At 38.8% G+C, this 16,973-nt stretch overlaps 1 protein-coding gene across 1 annotated transcript in view; it reads right to left on the reverse strand.

Annotated features, from left to right (window-relative positions):
* The window catches only part of RELN (reelin), a 280,730-nt gene that overhangs the window by 187,932 nt on the left and 75,825 nt on the right, over positions 1-16,973 (reverse strand). Inside the window, exon 3 of the mRNA XM_030237765.2 lies at positions 11,144-11,279. Coding sequence (XP_030093625.2) covers positions 11,144-11,279 — 136 coding nt within the window. The remainder of the gene's footprint in view (positions 1-11,143; positions 11,280-16,973) is intronic.

Raw genomic sequence — 16,973 nt, forward strand, 5'->3', positions numbered from 1 at the left:
TCATTTGCTGTGCTATGAAATCCCCATACTACCTTCCCCCAGACCAGAGAAGTACTGACCATTTACCATTCTTTTCAGACTTGGTTCTGCTTCACTGAAGACATATTTACTATAAAATTAGCAAACTGCAAAATCCCTAATGTCAGTTGGTATTATTTATAAAGGACTACCGTTGCTTTCACTCTAATGTTTTATGAGAATAAGCCTTTCTAATAATTGTACAAAATCAAGAGGAAGATATGGCCCTCTGTTTTAAATAAACTTCAAATAGTTTTTTGGCATATTTGGTTTGTTGTTATTGTCGTTTTGTTTTTAAAGTTCAGTATCTTCTAGAGATGTCATTTTCCCTTTTAATTTTGGCAATTTTTCAAATTCTAAGGATGTTTCCCAGTACTTCACATGCTGTCACAGCATCTTCAAGCCATCTTTACAGCTCTTCCATGGTATTTTGTGTAAAGAAAAACTTTCAGCTCATCATTGCAGCAGCTGCTAATGAAGATTTCTAGGCGTTCTTCTAATTGATGAGGAGAGAATGACAAATATTTTAAGTATCCATTAAGCTGTGCTAAATCAATGGTGATTTACCCAGAATTTCTATAGGAGCATACAGCACATCCACTTTAATATCAAGTGAGTTAATTGTGATCAATGATACTACAGCAGAAGGCAAACGAATTCTTAATGACAAGAAACTTCGCGTGCAATAAAAATAGAAGCTAACAAGAAACCTCCTTGCTGCATTTTTCACATTGCATCATTAGTAACTACTGTACTGAAAAAATGGAAAGGAAAACATGAACATTTTTAAAGACTTCTACAGATCAATCAGTTTTGCAAAACATAATAGGATAAGGAAAAAAATGGTAAGCTTTTCTATCATTCTTTTTTTACATACATATATTTTGGAAATTTATTTTAACAGGTATTAGATTAATTGAAAAGTTATCATCACAATTCAGGGTTATTTTTTTTAGCCACTGAATACAAGACTGGAGTCTCTATGGGTGTCCTTGTCTCACTTTTACAACCGCTTTTGTTTGACTTGTAGGTTTTAATGTGCATCATAACACCTCTCATCCAGCAGTAAGAAATTCTCTGGGGAACACTTGCAGAAAATAGGACATTGAGTCCATAATTAAAGTAATCTCTTCCCAGGCAGATGCTTCAGTTGGCTCTGTTATCACATATTACAAAAGGCATCTTGAGGCCTATAAAATGTGTGGCAAATAGCTTTGGAGATGAGAAACAGCAATTTTTCATCTAATTTTGATCCATAGACATGTAAGTACTGTATTGCCACTTTCTGGTACGAAGCCAAATAACTATTGTGGTTGTTGAAATAAGCTTGGCAGTAACCAAAATTAAAGAGTACTCCAGCTTTCATCATCAGTCAGGAAAGCCTTTTTCTAGCCATCTTTGCACTTAGCAAATAAGCATGCCATCTCAAATATGTGAGTTAATGCCTACATCTGGATTTAGAAGAAAGGCTTTATGCAGCTTAACTTACCATGCATCCTCTCTCTCTCTATTTGTGTGTTAAAGCCATCGTTCAAATTATGGCCCTGACATCTTCACTGCATTGCCAAAGTGTCTGTGATACTGATTGGGGGTGTTCCTACTATTTATTTTATTATTTGTATTTAGGATGTTTAGGACACTGCTCTTTAAATGTGTAAGTAGGTTCTGCAAAGTAATTTGTTCATAACTGTTATAATCCTTTGCATAAATACTGACAGGAGCTGGCTGAATTTGAGGAGCATGTTTTTGCTTCCTGACTGCATCAATGTGTTCAGTGTGGGCAAAATTTGAACTCAGACTACTGAGGTACTGAAAATAAAGACAGAATTACTTTCTTCCATTATTATTTTATTCAAAATCATTGTTTTAAACTCTTCCCTATTTGGGTGGGAAATGACAGAGATTGCTGGAGAGCTTCTTATTCTTTAAGACTTCAAAAATGCATTTTTCACACAAAATGGCTCAAGCAAATGTACATTACTACTTGAGCTAAACAGCTTATGTTGATCTAAGAGGGATATTTGGAAGGTTATAAGAGAAAATGTATTTGTTGCATTTCCAGTAAGAACTAAAAATATTCAAGCCACTCCAAAACAATAAGGAAAACAACACCATCAACCTTAAAACATAATGTTACAGTGCCATTGTACCAGTAAAATATGTATTGAAAACAGCCATTAATCACCAACAAGAGCCACAAAACAGTATGTGAAATACTTAAATAATATGCTTTGAAATAAAAATGTATTATTTGAATTGGTGTTGCACCTTCAAGTCTTGTTTTAGGTGATAACTCTGCTGTACAACAGAGTTCATTCTGTCAGATAATTTGAGATCATGGTCATTCTGAATACTCAAAATCAAGTTTTCCCAGCAGGAGGGCAGCAAAAGCTGATCAAATGTTTTTGTTGTCTTCAAGTTTAGGCATGCTTTCTTTCTTGGTTTTAAACTTTTGCTAGAATTCACCATGAGGAGAACATTCTTGTACAGACAAGGGGAAAATTTCTTCCTTGCTGAATATTACTGTGTGTCTACATAATATTTTGTAGATCACTCTGTTAAAGATCCTACAAACAAACAAGGTGAGAAAAGTAAGGTAATTTGTGTGAACTAAGAATATGGTCAGAACATCCTTATATGTCCTTACCTGTGTACACAAATTAAGCAAAATAATAAAAAAAAATGACGTGAAGGCATGAATTTTAAAAAAATTGTAAAGTGTTGCCTGTGCCTTTGATCACAGCATGAACACACCTGATTGCTCTGCTGGACCAAGGGCAGTGCTCAGCACCCTGCAGGATCAAGTTCTTCACCAAGTCATTTGGCAACAGTCCCTTCAAGAAGTCAAGGACTCCCCAAAAACAAGACAATACTTATTCATGCACTGGACATATTATCTGCTTCAGAGATGGCATTGAAAGGATCAGGCTGCAACAGCCCACCAGGAGACATTCCAGAGTTACCAGGGACTCATGCAGACATGGTATTTAGTTGTACAGGCTTGTCTGCAGGACTGAAATTTATCTTCCTAAAACATCTTTTACAGTTATCCTCTGCCTTTGCCTGCACTCATGTTGTATGCACTCTACCTACCTGTAGACAATAGTTCCAGGTATGGTTACTGTTCACTCTTTCTATAGCTAACATTCTCAAAAGAACTCTCCAAAACTGGCTAGTGGCAATTTCATTCAGCATATTTCTTCTAGGATGTCATTTTGAAAAGTTTGCTATTGATCAATTATTACTAGGCAAAAGATATTTCATTCAACTGCTGTGATACAGAGGAAAGTCTCTTAGTGGAAACAAAGTGTTGGGAGTGCGTGTAATATGTTCTGTACTCCAGTCATGTTTTCAAAATTAAGCCATTTTGAGAAAAGGGGAAGATGAAGCAAAGCTTTGAATGAAACAAAGGTTTATGCTGTTGATGAACTAAAATACATTCTGAAAAATCACCCTGAGATTCAATTTCAGAGATATTTTTATCAAAATTCAAGAGAGAATCCTAAACACAATTACTCATAACTGATTCACAGATTGTGAATTGATGGCCTGGTGCTTAAAAATAATGTGAATATTATGAAGAAAAGGAAGAAAGTAAAATCTAATCTCTGCTTCAAGAATTGCTAAATGAACATTTGTAAGAAGGGAAGCAATTCTCACCATGACCATTTTATTATTTAGATAATACTTGTAGAAAATTACTAAATTTCATTTTATTTCATGCAGGAGGTGCCAGAGTCCTATATGAAGCCACAACAAATCTTAACAGAGAAGCCAAAGGCTATACTGAGCTTCCTTCTGCTATTATACATTACAAATATGTGAGATAATAAATTTGCATCACACAAAGAAATTATCCTAATACAGCATAACATTGCAGGTTCTACTCTGGCATTACACAACATTGTCAGAAGTAGCATTTTATGCTTCTTGCACATCTTTGGATTTAAGCTCAACTAACACCAATAGAATTTCATGTGCTTTTACTTTAAATACATGCTCACATAACCATTTTTTTTGGCTTTGCTGATTCTGCTTTTCTTATACCTACAACACAGTGTGAGGAGTCTAAAATCACAAATGACCAGTTGTCTGCACACATGAAGGAATGCTTAAAAAAAGAGTAGTCCTCTCATTAAAGGGGGCTTTTAGCAGGAATATCAGTCATCTGAGATAATATTACACAACAGATTTGACCTACAAGGAAAAAGGAAAAAAATTGCAAGATTTTATGAACTTTACACAGTTGCCACTTTTATTCATACCCTTCAGCAAATTTCAATTGTTGAGCAGGCCACTCATTGAAAAATTCTTGACACAGACAAAGTTGCTTACTGTTGAGGGTGGTGGGGATGAAAAACTAATTTTCATTACTTGGTACAGGATGCTTATGTTTAGGCAGCTGAGTCTGGGTGGGATTCCAATTCACACTTAAAAAATCTTAAAATACATGCCTATGTAAAGGTCCACAAGCAAGATATGTACCTAGAGATCCATTTTTGTCAGTGGAGATCTAGATCTTAATTCTGCTGCCTAGAGAAATAATTTGAAACATCCTCAGGAAGCAAGCAGAGACCTTGTATTCCAGCAGGTACCTCTCCCTAGATGTAGAGCTGAATGTCAGGCCTGGATGTCTATGGAACCAGATTGCAAACCCATTAACCCTCAGGGGAATTACAGGCACACAGCTCACATAAACCCCTCCCTGGAGACAGGCACATATCCCATACCCAGTTGAAACAACTGAAAACCCCTTTTCAGGAGTGGACAATTTGGTGCAACCAGCTTTCATCCTCTCTGTATTTCATGGTTTTCTTGCTTTGCTCTGAACACTTTTGAGTACTCACCTACACAGTACCCTTTGTGTTACTATCTTCTGCTAAAAAAAGTTCCTGAAAACACCCACGATTTCTCATTAGTCACCTCAGTCTGCTTCACACAAAATAGACAAAACTAAGTCAGTACCAACAGACAAGTTAAATCTAATTCCGCATCGTCGGATGAGTCTTTGCTGTTTGGGGTCGTAGAGGAGCCACAATGATTCCATGCACAGAGTTTGCATTTGGCTGGAAATTAACAAACACAGAAGATGGAGGTAATCTGGGCACCACATCAAAATGGGACATGAGAGCAGAGCCAAGATAGGAATCAAATATTGGCTTGTGATTTTCCAAATATTACACATAATGTTGATTGACGGCACAACAATGCCTCTACCCAGGGAAGTGGAAAACCAAGCAAGGGAGTAATTTTTCTTCATAGTTCCACTAGACTGACACACCAGCAAGGAACAATTACTGATGATTTTTTTTTTTCTACAAAGGATAAGTTATAAGCAATATGGAAAAATAAAAATAACTGCAACACTGGTCTAAATGTTGGAACTACTCTGACTGTAAGCAATGACTGTCTCTTATTTGATGCTGCCCATACAATCCCTGACTCAGAGTCCACACCAATATCACAATGAGTGCTATGAAATATCCTTCTTCACCCTTTTGTTGCAGTAAAGAGTAGGAAGAGAAATGCAGCACTTACTGAAGCAGGGAGCTTCTTCGTTACAAAATCCCAAAGTCAAGGCTATCTGTACATTAAGGTTTTCATATGTGTTATGGCACAATCCTCAACTGAATGCAGAGATTTCAAATATAGCAGCAACTAGAATGCTGTGAACAACAGTGTATTTCAGTGTACAATTCTGTGGCATCATAAGAATGTGAGGGAGAAAAACATACACGACCATATAATTGAGAGTTGATTATACATAAATACAAGGGACTTAAGAGACCTCACTTCTGATAGATGCTGGTTTCTGTTTATTTTATGTTATTATTTGTGTGTTTTATCATTGTGTACAAACATAATTGGGTACTTAATCTTTAAGATTATCCCTTGTACTTCTTTAAAACAACTGCAAAAAACCACAGTAAACAGTGTCTTAAATGGCAGTTTAGCTAAGTGGTTTACCAGGGGAATGTGGTTCCTTCAGATAATATAGATCTTTCCCACCCTGGCTAGAGAGCTAATATAGTAAAGCATGTAATCTTCTTGGCTGTTTATTCAATATTTCTATAATTATTATCACAGGTTTTCTATAAACGCTTTAAATAGGTAACCAAGTCTCTCAATCACAGGCTTTATGCTCTGCAATGTTTGTACAGCATGGTATTTTGAGTTCATAACTAACACCATTGGCAGCTCCTGAAACAGGCTTAAGCACATGGCATGAAAAGACCAGTTCTGGAACAGGGTGCTTCAAACTTCCCAGAAAGGAGTTGTAACTTTAAGTGATCATGGGAAGAGGCATATTCTCAGTGAAAAACACATCTCCTTTCTTGAAAATTTCTTCCAGAAGTTCCCAGACTTTTTCCAGGAGCTATGCTGAGAATCAGTTTCTTCTGCCTCAGCCACCACTGCTCTCTTACCTCTTGTCCTCACAGAGAGGGACCACCACAGCTATTCCCATTCCTATTGAGCCATTTGCACCATAGGCTGTGCTAATTAAGTGTCACAAAATATCTGATTGGGCCTTTTAGCACTTACAAGCTTATTAGACTCTGCCTACAGACTCAGGCGGATATCTTCACAGCAGTTCAGTCTTCCATTAATAGAAGTTATATTGGATATACAGAAACAATCATAATTATTAAACACCTGTTCAGGGACTAACACAAATGGTTACATGAGAAAAACACTTATTTTTCTAGGCACATTCTACAGCATGCAATTCATTCTAATACAAAATCTGGAACTTCTGCAATAAACCCTGCTGGTGGTCAAAACAAAATATGCCTCTGCTATTTAGGTCAGCTTTATCACTTTTGCAAACTAGTAAGTTAAGCCATCTATAAAACAACAGGCTTAACATCCTAAGATGCAGTAACATTATTATCCCTGCTGTCAGGCTGAGCTTTAACTAGGTTAGTGTGAGCTTAGAGCAGAAATTACAAATCAGCAAACCTAGCTGAAGGATTATGAAGATAATATTTTACAAATTTGCACACAATCAGAGAAATTACTTGTTAGCATAAAGGAGGACCTACTATGGTGGCAAAGAGCATTTACAGATCCTGGCAATTTGCTTGGGAGGCCCTGGACTCAATACCTGTTTAACACAGTCCTAGGTTATTGCTAAGAAAATTATTCTGTGATAAATGATGCATTTTAGCTTTCATTTCCTCAACTCAGCTGGCAGTATCTATGTTGAAAACACACTAAAGGATCACACTAAGATGTACTACAGGAACACCAACAGCACTCAGTGTTTGTCTTAGAACTGTATTTCATAGAAAGGTACTTTTAACATTCATTTAGTTAAAATGAAAAAAAAAAAACCTAACCGGGTAAAATAAATTTGCACACAACTAGTGTGAAAAAATGGCTATTGCCTCATTTTGCACAGAAACAGGTTGGATCCAGCCACCTTCCCCCGTGGAGCACAGGGGTCTACACCACCCCTTTTCCTGGTGAAACTGGGGAGAAGGTTTGTTGAGTGAAACACTGAGCCAAGGAAAGATGCAAATCTCCATCAGGTAACATTACATTTAGCAGTGGCACAGCGCTGTGTGCAATGGAAATAACTGGACTACATCAAACTGCAGAAATCAGGAGTATTCCTGTGGGGTTGGAAAGAAACTGACTGCTGTGCTAGCAAGCTGGTGTAAATCCCAATTTGCTGTGCCCCTGCATCTCACATACACAGAAATAAACCCATCTTCCTGGCAGGGCTGTGCCCCACATCCCTCCCCAGAGCATTCCTTCCTGCAGCACAGCAATACCCTGGTGTGTCCCTCACTGGCTGCTTCAGTAACCTCAGTGTGGCCAGGAGCCATCCTCCTGCACCATGACTGGGAAATGCAAGGGCTGGGAACTGACACACTGACAGCAGGAATATTTCTGGCAGTTTCTAAACAAATCATGTTGTAGCAGGCCAGACTGTTGTTGCACATGTCCAAATTTACAGGTGTAAATGGTCTGCCAGGCTACTGATTTTCATGAAATTTAGTATCTTAATATCTCAACCCCTTCATCGTGTTTGTTTGCTTACCAATGGATACAAGAGCTGCAAGGAAGAACAGGGTGACAGCATCACTGCACAAATCTCGTGTCTTAGGGCTCCTGTCTTTCAGGACTGAGCTCTAGAAGAGCACACCAAAGAGCACAGATGAAGTGAAAGGGAATTTTGCCCATGATGGCTACAGGGTTTTGACTTTGTGTCACATCCACAGAATTCCACTGCTTCAGTGGAAGCCAGAACAGGTCAATAGTGTGTGCAGTTAATAAAAGCTCTCTGTGCATCTACAGCAAAAGCTGCCTGGCCTGTGAGAGATTTGCCTGCTGACCTTTGTTCAGTTCCTCCTGAGAATTGTCCAGGGAGAGGAATCAACACTCAAAAATTGCACGTCAAAGCCAATGCTAATTAATAACCTTATTATCCATCCCCAGAGAGGTCAAAGACTAATGAGCTGAACTGAATCACAGACAAATTGGCAACAAACAGTATAGGAAGTTGTTACCCATACTGAACTATAGCCAGAGCCTATAAATGCACATATCTTTTTTAAACACTTCCAATTTATACTAAGTTAAAGAAAAATTAATTAAATTATATAATATATGTAATCTATATTAAATTTAACCTTTATATAACATCGAAAGTGTTAAGAAAACTTATTTGCTATAAAGGCCCAAAAGGAGACAAATAAGATAGAATCTTCTGTAACCTTTGTATTCAGGGAATTGGGTAAGGTAGGCAGACTAACACTGCACCACAAAAATAGATTTGTTTACTGCAACTTGTGATATAGTAAGCAGGAGGAACACCAGCTGAGGCAAGAAAGTGTGGGCAGCTAAAGAAAAATTGAGGAGGAGGATTAGAGGTAAAACATATTTCCCCTCTTTTCATTTCCTTCAACTGATGATCATGTTTACCCAGTATTCCTGCAGACAAGTGTGATCCTGGAGTAAACACCAACTTCAGAGAAGCTGAGCCTTTCCACTCTGCTCTGAATTTGTTCTGTGGGAAAGCTAACTGATATAACTGCATCATTTTGCTCATCCTAAAAGACAAAACAGTATCACCCATGCAGTATCTTATAGCTCATGTGAGACATTCTGAAAAGCCACCAAGACTGACCCAGGGACCCTGGGAGCAGCTGTGGGGCTGGGCTCCCCACTGCAGGATCAGACCTCTCAGCCCTGTCAGATGTAGGCTTACATCCATGCTGCAAATTACCCAGCCAACAATAAATTCACATTTCTGCTGTGCATGGCTAAGGACTTCCCTAACATAGTGGGAACACCACCTTTGTTCAAGGGGTGCTATGGCAAAGGGATGGATTATGGCTTAAACAGGAAATTACAGGTTTGATTTCCAGAACTGTCAGTGCTGGTCTAACTCTGTTAGCACTGAAGCCAGTGTTGAACTTTTCATGGATTTCAAGATAGACAAGCATTCATTGCCTTAGAAAAATATTCCTTAATGTCATTTAAATGAGAATCAGCATTTGTATTTCTTCAGAGTTATTTGTCAGGTCTTCCTCAATAACGGCAAACATGAACAAAAAACCCAATACAAAACCATGGAAAAAATCACCCACAGGAAAATGAATGACTGGTTAGAAATTGACCTCAAAACTCACAATGGAGGGTCATATTTCATAACAAATACAGTCACAGTCTCTCTGCAAGTTAGGACCAAAAATTCAGCAAATATTTCTTGAATACCAGGAAAACCAAAAAATTCAAGAAAGAAAGGGAGTAAGCAAGAGTGAAACGGAGAAGATGCACAGGCAGCTCAAACAAACTTTAGCTGCTTCAACTTTATCAAAAAAGGAAACCATTTTTAGAAAGAAATTAAAAGTTCTATAAACCCCATAGCTGACATTTCCTCAAGGCATATACAACTGTTGTATATACAATAAATACACTCTCACAATTTAGCTACCAACCATCAAAACTATTATTTCCCAATTTACTGTTATATGTTTAGAAGAAGAGAGAGAGTTAGAAATAAAAATGTCTTGGCATTGTCATCACAGCTAATAAATAATGTATCCTGACAGTATAGGCAAAAAAAGTGCATTATGTAGGTAAGGGGAAATGTCAAAGTCACAGGTAAATCAATCTATGGGCACTGTGCTCACCATCAGCAATTTATGTAGTCAAAAAAGTCAGTCACTCATTTTTATTTTTTACAAAAGTCAAAAAACTTGATTTATGGGGCACTTACCTGCTGCTTCCCAGCATAGATTGAAAGGGAATAATATTCAGAAAGCTTGTTTTGACAACAGGACAGCCACAGAAACATGTCTCTGAAATATTGCAATTATTCACTTATTGAATTTTGGAGCTGTTTGCCTTTTTTTCTTGAAAATGTCAAACTTGAAATATTTTCTACTTTTGACTGCATTCTCAGAGTTTTTTCTCTCTCAAATCTGGTCTATAAAATTCTGGGACAAATAATTAGAAATTACTTGAAGGTGAAAGATAGTAATATATATGCTAATAACTGAAGTTAAGCTATTTTGTTAGAACTTTATTTGGTGCTAAAACATCAAAGGACAACTTATGTCTTTAAAACAAATTACCAAAAAAATCCCTCTTGGTCATTCTTGGTTCATCAGAAGTTCAGAGTGTTTAAAATTAGGAACAGTAAATACTTGAGTATAGCTACTCTCAAAAACTTGCATTTTGTATTGATGCTTACAATATGAATAATATATTTGTGTGATGTTCTAACTCATATTAAATGCAATAGACACAAGACTGTGTCAGTGCAAATGGGCCATATACTTAAAGGATCAATGATATGATTAATCACTAAGAAGAATCCATTTCTTTTAAATGCTAGACTTCCTACATGCTTTGAAAATAAGAAGTCCCAATATGCACAGAAACACTTCAGCCAGGAAGAACTTAATATTCTTACTTCAAATTACAGTCTGCACCTGGCACTGTACTCTGACTCTTTTATTCAGACCCAGGAAGAACTCAATATTCTTACTTCAAATGACAGTCTGCACCTGGCAGTGTACTCTGACTCTTTTATTCAGACAGTGTGAGCAGGCTGGATGGTTCCATTGTCTGCAGAGTGAGTGTCCCCAAGCTCTGAGTGCATACGTACATGAAGTTGACACAGCCCGTCCCTGCAGGTGGAGCAATCCAAACAAAGCTGAGATTGGTGGTGGGGAGATGGCTCACATGGGATGCAACCACGCTGCACATGAACTGGTTTCCAAACTGGTGGTCAGACATAATTCCTAGGAGAAAGAGACAGTGGAAGGAAACAGTAACAAGTGTTAATGGCTCATTGCAAGGTGCTAACAGACCGAGAAATGCATCTGCCACGTGCTTCATCATGGCAACAGGAATGAATGAAACAACCCCAGGGGTGTGCCATCAAGTAATTAGAATTAATACCAGTGAAAATACTGGAGCTGGCCTTTGCCTGAGCTAAGGCTGACTTTGCATTTACTGCAGGGCGCTATATACGTACTGCTATTAGTCTTCATGAGACCAATACCAGAGGAATTATTTGCATTTTTGAAAGAGGAGCTGGATCACAGCTACTGTAAATCAGTTATTCCATTACCTTGTTACACTCATTACAGATCTAAAAGAAAACAACACCTGAAGCAAAACAAAAAGTTCTGTTGTAATAAGAAAAATGAAGCTCTTAGAGAAAGGTATTTTCTATTAATAGGCATCTATTTGGGATAAACAGATGATCTCTGTATTCGCAAACTCTTCTGATCTGAAGTAAAAGCAACAGTTCTACCAGTACATGTTTCTCTGATTTTTCTTTTATTTCTTTTTCATGCGTGCTTCTAATACATGAATGAATGCAAATGTTATCTATTAATCCCTCCCTCTGGAATTCACTGCAGTTCAACATTAGACAAAAGAACTGTATTTTTAATGTAAAAACAATGTCTGACAGCAATCTTTCTCCCCTTGGAGCCCTTTTGTAGTTTCCTACAAAGTAGTGCAAACTTGGTTGTTTGTTTGACACCCTTTGGCTTAAAGGGAGGCAATCTTACCAGAATGGATCACTACACCTTACTCCTACTACATGAAAGAGTAAATGATGAAACTGTACTTTTAAACAGAGTTATCAGAAGAGAATGCCTTGTTCCAAGTTACTTCAAATATTGAACCTTCATTTCAGAAAGCAGTGACACAGGCTGAAACATTGCTAATAGGATCAAAAGGAAAAGGCAATGGGAGCAGGCACTACTGTGCTCAGAAAGGTCACTGTCAGCTGTTTGTCAATTGCATCTCAAAGTTTATAGTGGCTGGTATTTCCCAAATTTGCTTGTTGCAATTCAAACAACAGCAGAGATATAAAAACCCATCTCTTGCGGCAGTGTACACCACAGCAATGCCACAGCTGAGACGGGCACAGTACACAGAGCATCACCATACAATTTCAGAAGGCTTCAATCCATACACAGTAACCCCACTTCAGAAGGCTTCAGGTGTCTGCCCATCCAGAGCAGCATCAGCTCAGAAGGCTGCCCTTCTACCATCACATCAAGCATCTGCCCTTCTTGTTCTTCAGCCCAACCTTTTATCCCCCTCATGTTCATGCCCTGCCCCTGTGTGCCCTCTGCTCCCTGTGGTTGTTGCTCAGTGCCCCTGGGCACCCCATGGCTGATTGCTGGCAGTGCTGCTCACAGCTGTGCCCACTGGGGATGAGGCTCAGCCACAGCCCCATCCCAATTACCACAAACTGTGTACCTGCAATCTCTGAGTCTCAGAATCCTCTATTACTGGCGTTTGGGGAATTCTCTTGTAATGTGAATGCAGCAATTTCTTGTAAGCCCCCACCTTATGCAGAGGTGGAATGAGTTTGAAAGTGAGAGGTTTGCATCAACGAGGGGATAAATCCTTCCTAATGTAAACACACTGCTCCACTGGGTGTCCCCAGGGATTGGATGCCAGAAGCACCTTGCATGGAGTGGGGGCTGTGTCACCAGCAAACATTTCACATTTTATAGACAAAAGGCAATGTCTGAAATCCTGGTCAGGTACTGGTGAGGATGACAGACTATAGCTCAAGGTTATGGATGTTATTTATCCTCAGGGCTATGAAATTCTAAGCCAGCTTCAGCTTTTGGGCGGGGGAAATGAGCAACAGTGAATTTAAGTGATCCATCCCAGGAGTGACAGGAGGCAGCAGATGATGATAGTGATGCCTGTATCTTTTGCAAACAACCACAACCTCCTCATTCAGGGTTTTTCAGGTCCCCACTGAAAATCCACATGAGGTTTTCTGTCATTCACACAGTCACAGCTCAAATCCCCAAATGAAGCTGCAGCTCATTGTGTCAGGGTAGTCACAGAGAAGGCTCAAGCTCCCCTGGATGGAGCCTCTTCTCTGGAGATCAGTAGTAGGGAAATCCAGAGAGATGGTATTTTACTGACTTTTCTTTATTGCAAGAGACTAGATACAGATGAGGTTTGGCCACTTCTTGCCATGCTGTATTGTTTTATTTGCCTTTCTTGCCTAATTGAGAGGGGTGGCAGTCTCAGCTTTAAGGAATCCCACTTGACTGGTGGCCAGGCTCACTGCCCTGCTCTCACTGCTGAAGTCCTGCAGCAGAGCTCTGCTGGGACAGGTGTGTCCAAAAAGATGCCCAGAGAGGTCCCTCACAGAGCAAATGCCATTTGGGCAACTGCTTTGCTTTGCCCAGGATGTCAGGTGGCAACTCTGATTTGTTCCCAAAGCTTGTCCCTCTCTCTCAAGTGTGTGCTAAAGCCAGTGACTTCAGCACTGTGGCTGGGGTCTTGGGGCTGCTGCAGCTCTCATCTCTCCTCATCCCTGGCTGTGCAGTGGGAAACAGGCAGCCTCAGACTATCAGGGTAATTAAATAACAGATGCTGTCAGGGGAGAAGCAGGAGCAGCCCTTCAGTTTGAAGAAATTCCCCTTTCTCCAGAGCCAGCCAAATACAAGGGAGGACAAAGGCTGCCCTAACACATCCCCCAGCCAGGGGACAGTCAGAGCAGCTTGGGAAATGTGACTGCTTCCCTCCTTGGCAGCAATTTGTGAGTTAATGAATTCCCTAGGTTTCAGGCAGTATACTGCAAAAATGTGCCTAATACATCAAACACATACAACATCTGTGGAGAATTTGTTTTTCCTTTAATTTGCAGTTTAGAAAACTATTTTGCAGTTACTATACTAAATTCTAAACAAGGAAAAAAAACCAAGTAATTCAATATTTTTCAGAAAAAAGTCAATGAATAGTACAGCAATCATTCAAATCCCAATTTTATAATTTTATCACCGTTATCTTCATATTTTATTAATAACTGATTGCTATATTATTACAATAAAACAAACCCTCCTCATCTGCTGGACCTTTACTGAGTACATCAACTGCATTTAGGGACTCAGAACCTTTAGAACATTTAACAACAATTAAATAATGAAACATCAGTGAGTGACAGCAACATTAAAAAATGCATTTTTTGATGCTTAAATTCCAAGGCTTCCTATTGAAAAACTGAACATAAAAATGATAAAAATTCAAAAAAACAATGGACAATTCAATTGATACTAAGAAGTTGCTAAATTAAGGGCAAAGAATATTATTCCATCCTTTTGCTTCCAGTCTTTTTGCAGTTCCTTATTATGGAAGGCAACTCCACCCTTCTCCTCCAGCCCTCTCCAAACTGGTAAGCTGCTTCTCAGACTGCATGTTTGCCCCAGAGCAAATCAAAGTACAAAAGCAAAAAACATTCTGCTACAAAAAATTTAAGTGACTATGAGACAAGCCTGATTATACAGCGGCTCTAAGAACAAAACTGGATCCTGTATGTACCTCTGACAGCTCAGAGTGGCTCAGGTCAATATTGTGTGTAGGTATCTATCTCCCTCACACCCTGGTGACCAGTGCAACATTCATGTCTAGACTCACAAAGTCTCACAAGTCTCATAAAACTAAAAATATTTAGGTAAAATTTTAAGATCATCCTGTATAAAACTCTATAAACATTTTAGAAAAAAATCAAGTGTTTCCATGTGACTTAATGAATACTGAAATGCTCAAAGTTTTGTGAGAGGTACCCATCCATGGCTCTAAAACGTGTTGTGTGCAAAGAAGCCGTTAGCATTTCTCTGAACTCCTTTTGCCTTGGTTTTTACAGCATGCACTCCTCATAATGACATGCTGCAGGTTTCTTTCTAGATTCTTCATCCCATAAAATTTCTGAGGCTTTAGGAGTCTCAGTATGATCAGTATAACCATTACAACCATTCAAATCCCAGGCATGCTTTCTACCTGCCAACAGCACTGCTGGGACAGAAATTAGACATTCTCAGTCCCTCTCAAGAGGGAACTCAGCAGCTGTTTTTATTGTTTAAACTTTAAAAAAATATGTTTAGCTCTATTCAATACACTATCTATAGTCACTGAATCAAAGAACTTCTATGTGAAGAGGTAGATTTCAAAGGATAAAATTAATACAAGAAATGCAGGGATAGAGAAAAATATTGGAAAGAAAAGCTTAGGTAAAGTCGGATGATAAATACGTAACTTCATTCTTTAAATGTTTAAAATTCTTTAATTGACAATCAGAACCACTGGTGGGGCTGTAACAGCTAATGCAGGGAAGTATTTTGCTTCTTTTTTAAGATGGCAGACACAAAGGTGTGCAAGATGAGAAAAGGGTGGTCCACAAATGTGGACCAAATTCAGGTGTTGATCCTGAACTCATTATTACTTCCACCTTGTTGTGTAGCTTCTCCAAAAGGGAAAACCATAGATTATAGCAGCCATTCTTCCATTCAAGCCCCTGGAAGACAAAAGATGATCTTTTCTACTGATAGAGCTTGGGGTACATCTGATGGTACAGACAAATGCAGGAAAGAGTCACATCTTTCTCTGCTTTGTAAGTCTGAGAAACATGGATCAGCAACAGCTCTTTCACCCTATGTTGTGTAACTACATAATGTTCTGTATTGCAACATGACACATCCTCCTTAGAAAACAGTTTTCTAAACCAGAACTTCATACAAGGAGCTCATCTGCATGTCAAGGTCCCTTCATTATAGCTAAGGCTCAACAGAATTTCCAGTGATGAACCAGATGGCAGCTAGATACCATTTCCTATTTACTACATGAATTGAGTATGATATTAAATGAGAGAGGGAATGTTAAATACAGGTGTAAAATGAATGACTACATTTTGGCTCTACTGCTTCTAAACTGATTATCTGCCACATGCTTCCATTTTCGAAGATACCCGTGAAAGCAAAATGCCAAACATAAAATATTGATGAAATTCCAAGAAGAAAAAGCTCCAAGTAACAAAATAACTCTGGCATCTTTGAGAAAGCAATAATTCCTGATTAGGAGATAATAGATTTGAGTCAGAAACAGACATTTTCAAATTAGATTTTGCATTATGCAAAAATAAAGTACCTAGCCCTAGGAACTATCTCTTCCCTTGGGAAACAGAGCCGGAGGCTCTGTTTTCCATCCAGGCTCTAGCAGCTCAAAGGGTGATCCCCAAATCCACAAGGTAAGTACAGTTCTCTCTGGTGTTACAAAGCAGGGAATATGCAAAAGTGACTGTGCCTGGAAACACCTCCTGTGCTGAATCCCATGCAGAAGTGGCCAAACCAGGGCTTGCTACTTGTTTTCCCCATGCAGCACCAGGGACTTGCTCTGAGGAGATGAATATTTTTTTTTTTTCAAAATGGAAAGATGCTGTTAGTCTTTTTTTAATTATTATCAGTTAAGGTAATCACTTTGGCAGGGAGCTTATGCCCACAGTCTCTACTTTCCATAAGCACATACTCTCAATGAATCTGAAGATCAGCTGTACAGAGAGGTGCCCCCACTCTCCTGTCCAAGGAAGACCACACCAGTGAGATCCAGGGGTGCTGGGACAGGTGACAACTCTGTGGCTATTAACAAGGAGCCTGGTTCCTCAGTAAAATCCC

Source organism: Serinus canaria, chromosome 1A (assembly GCF_022539315.1).
Source record: "Serinus canaria isolate serCan28SL12 chromosome 1A, serCan2020, whole genome shotgun sequence".
Taxonomy (NCBI): domain Eukaryota; kingdom Metazoa; phylum Chordata; class Aves; order Passeriformes; family Fringillidae; genus Serinus; species Serinus canaria.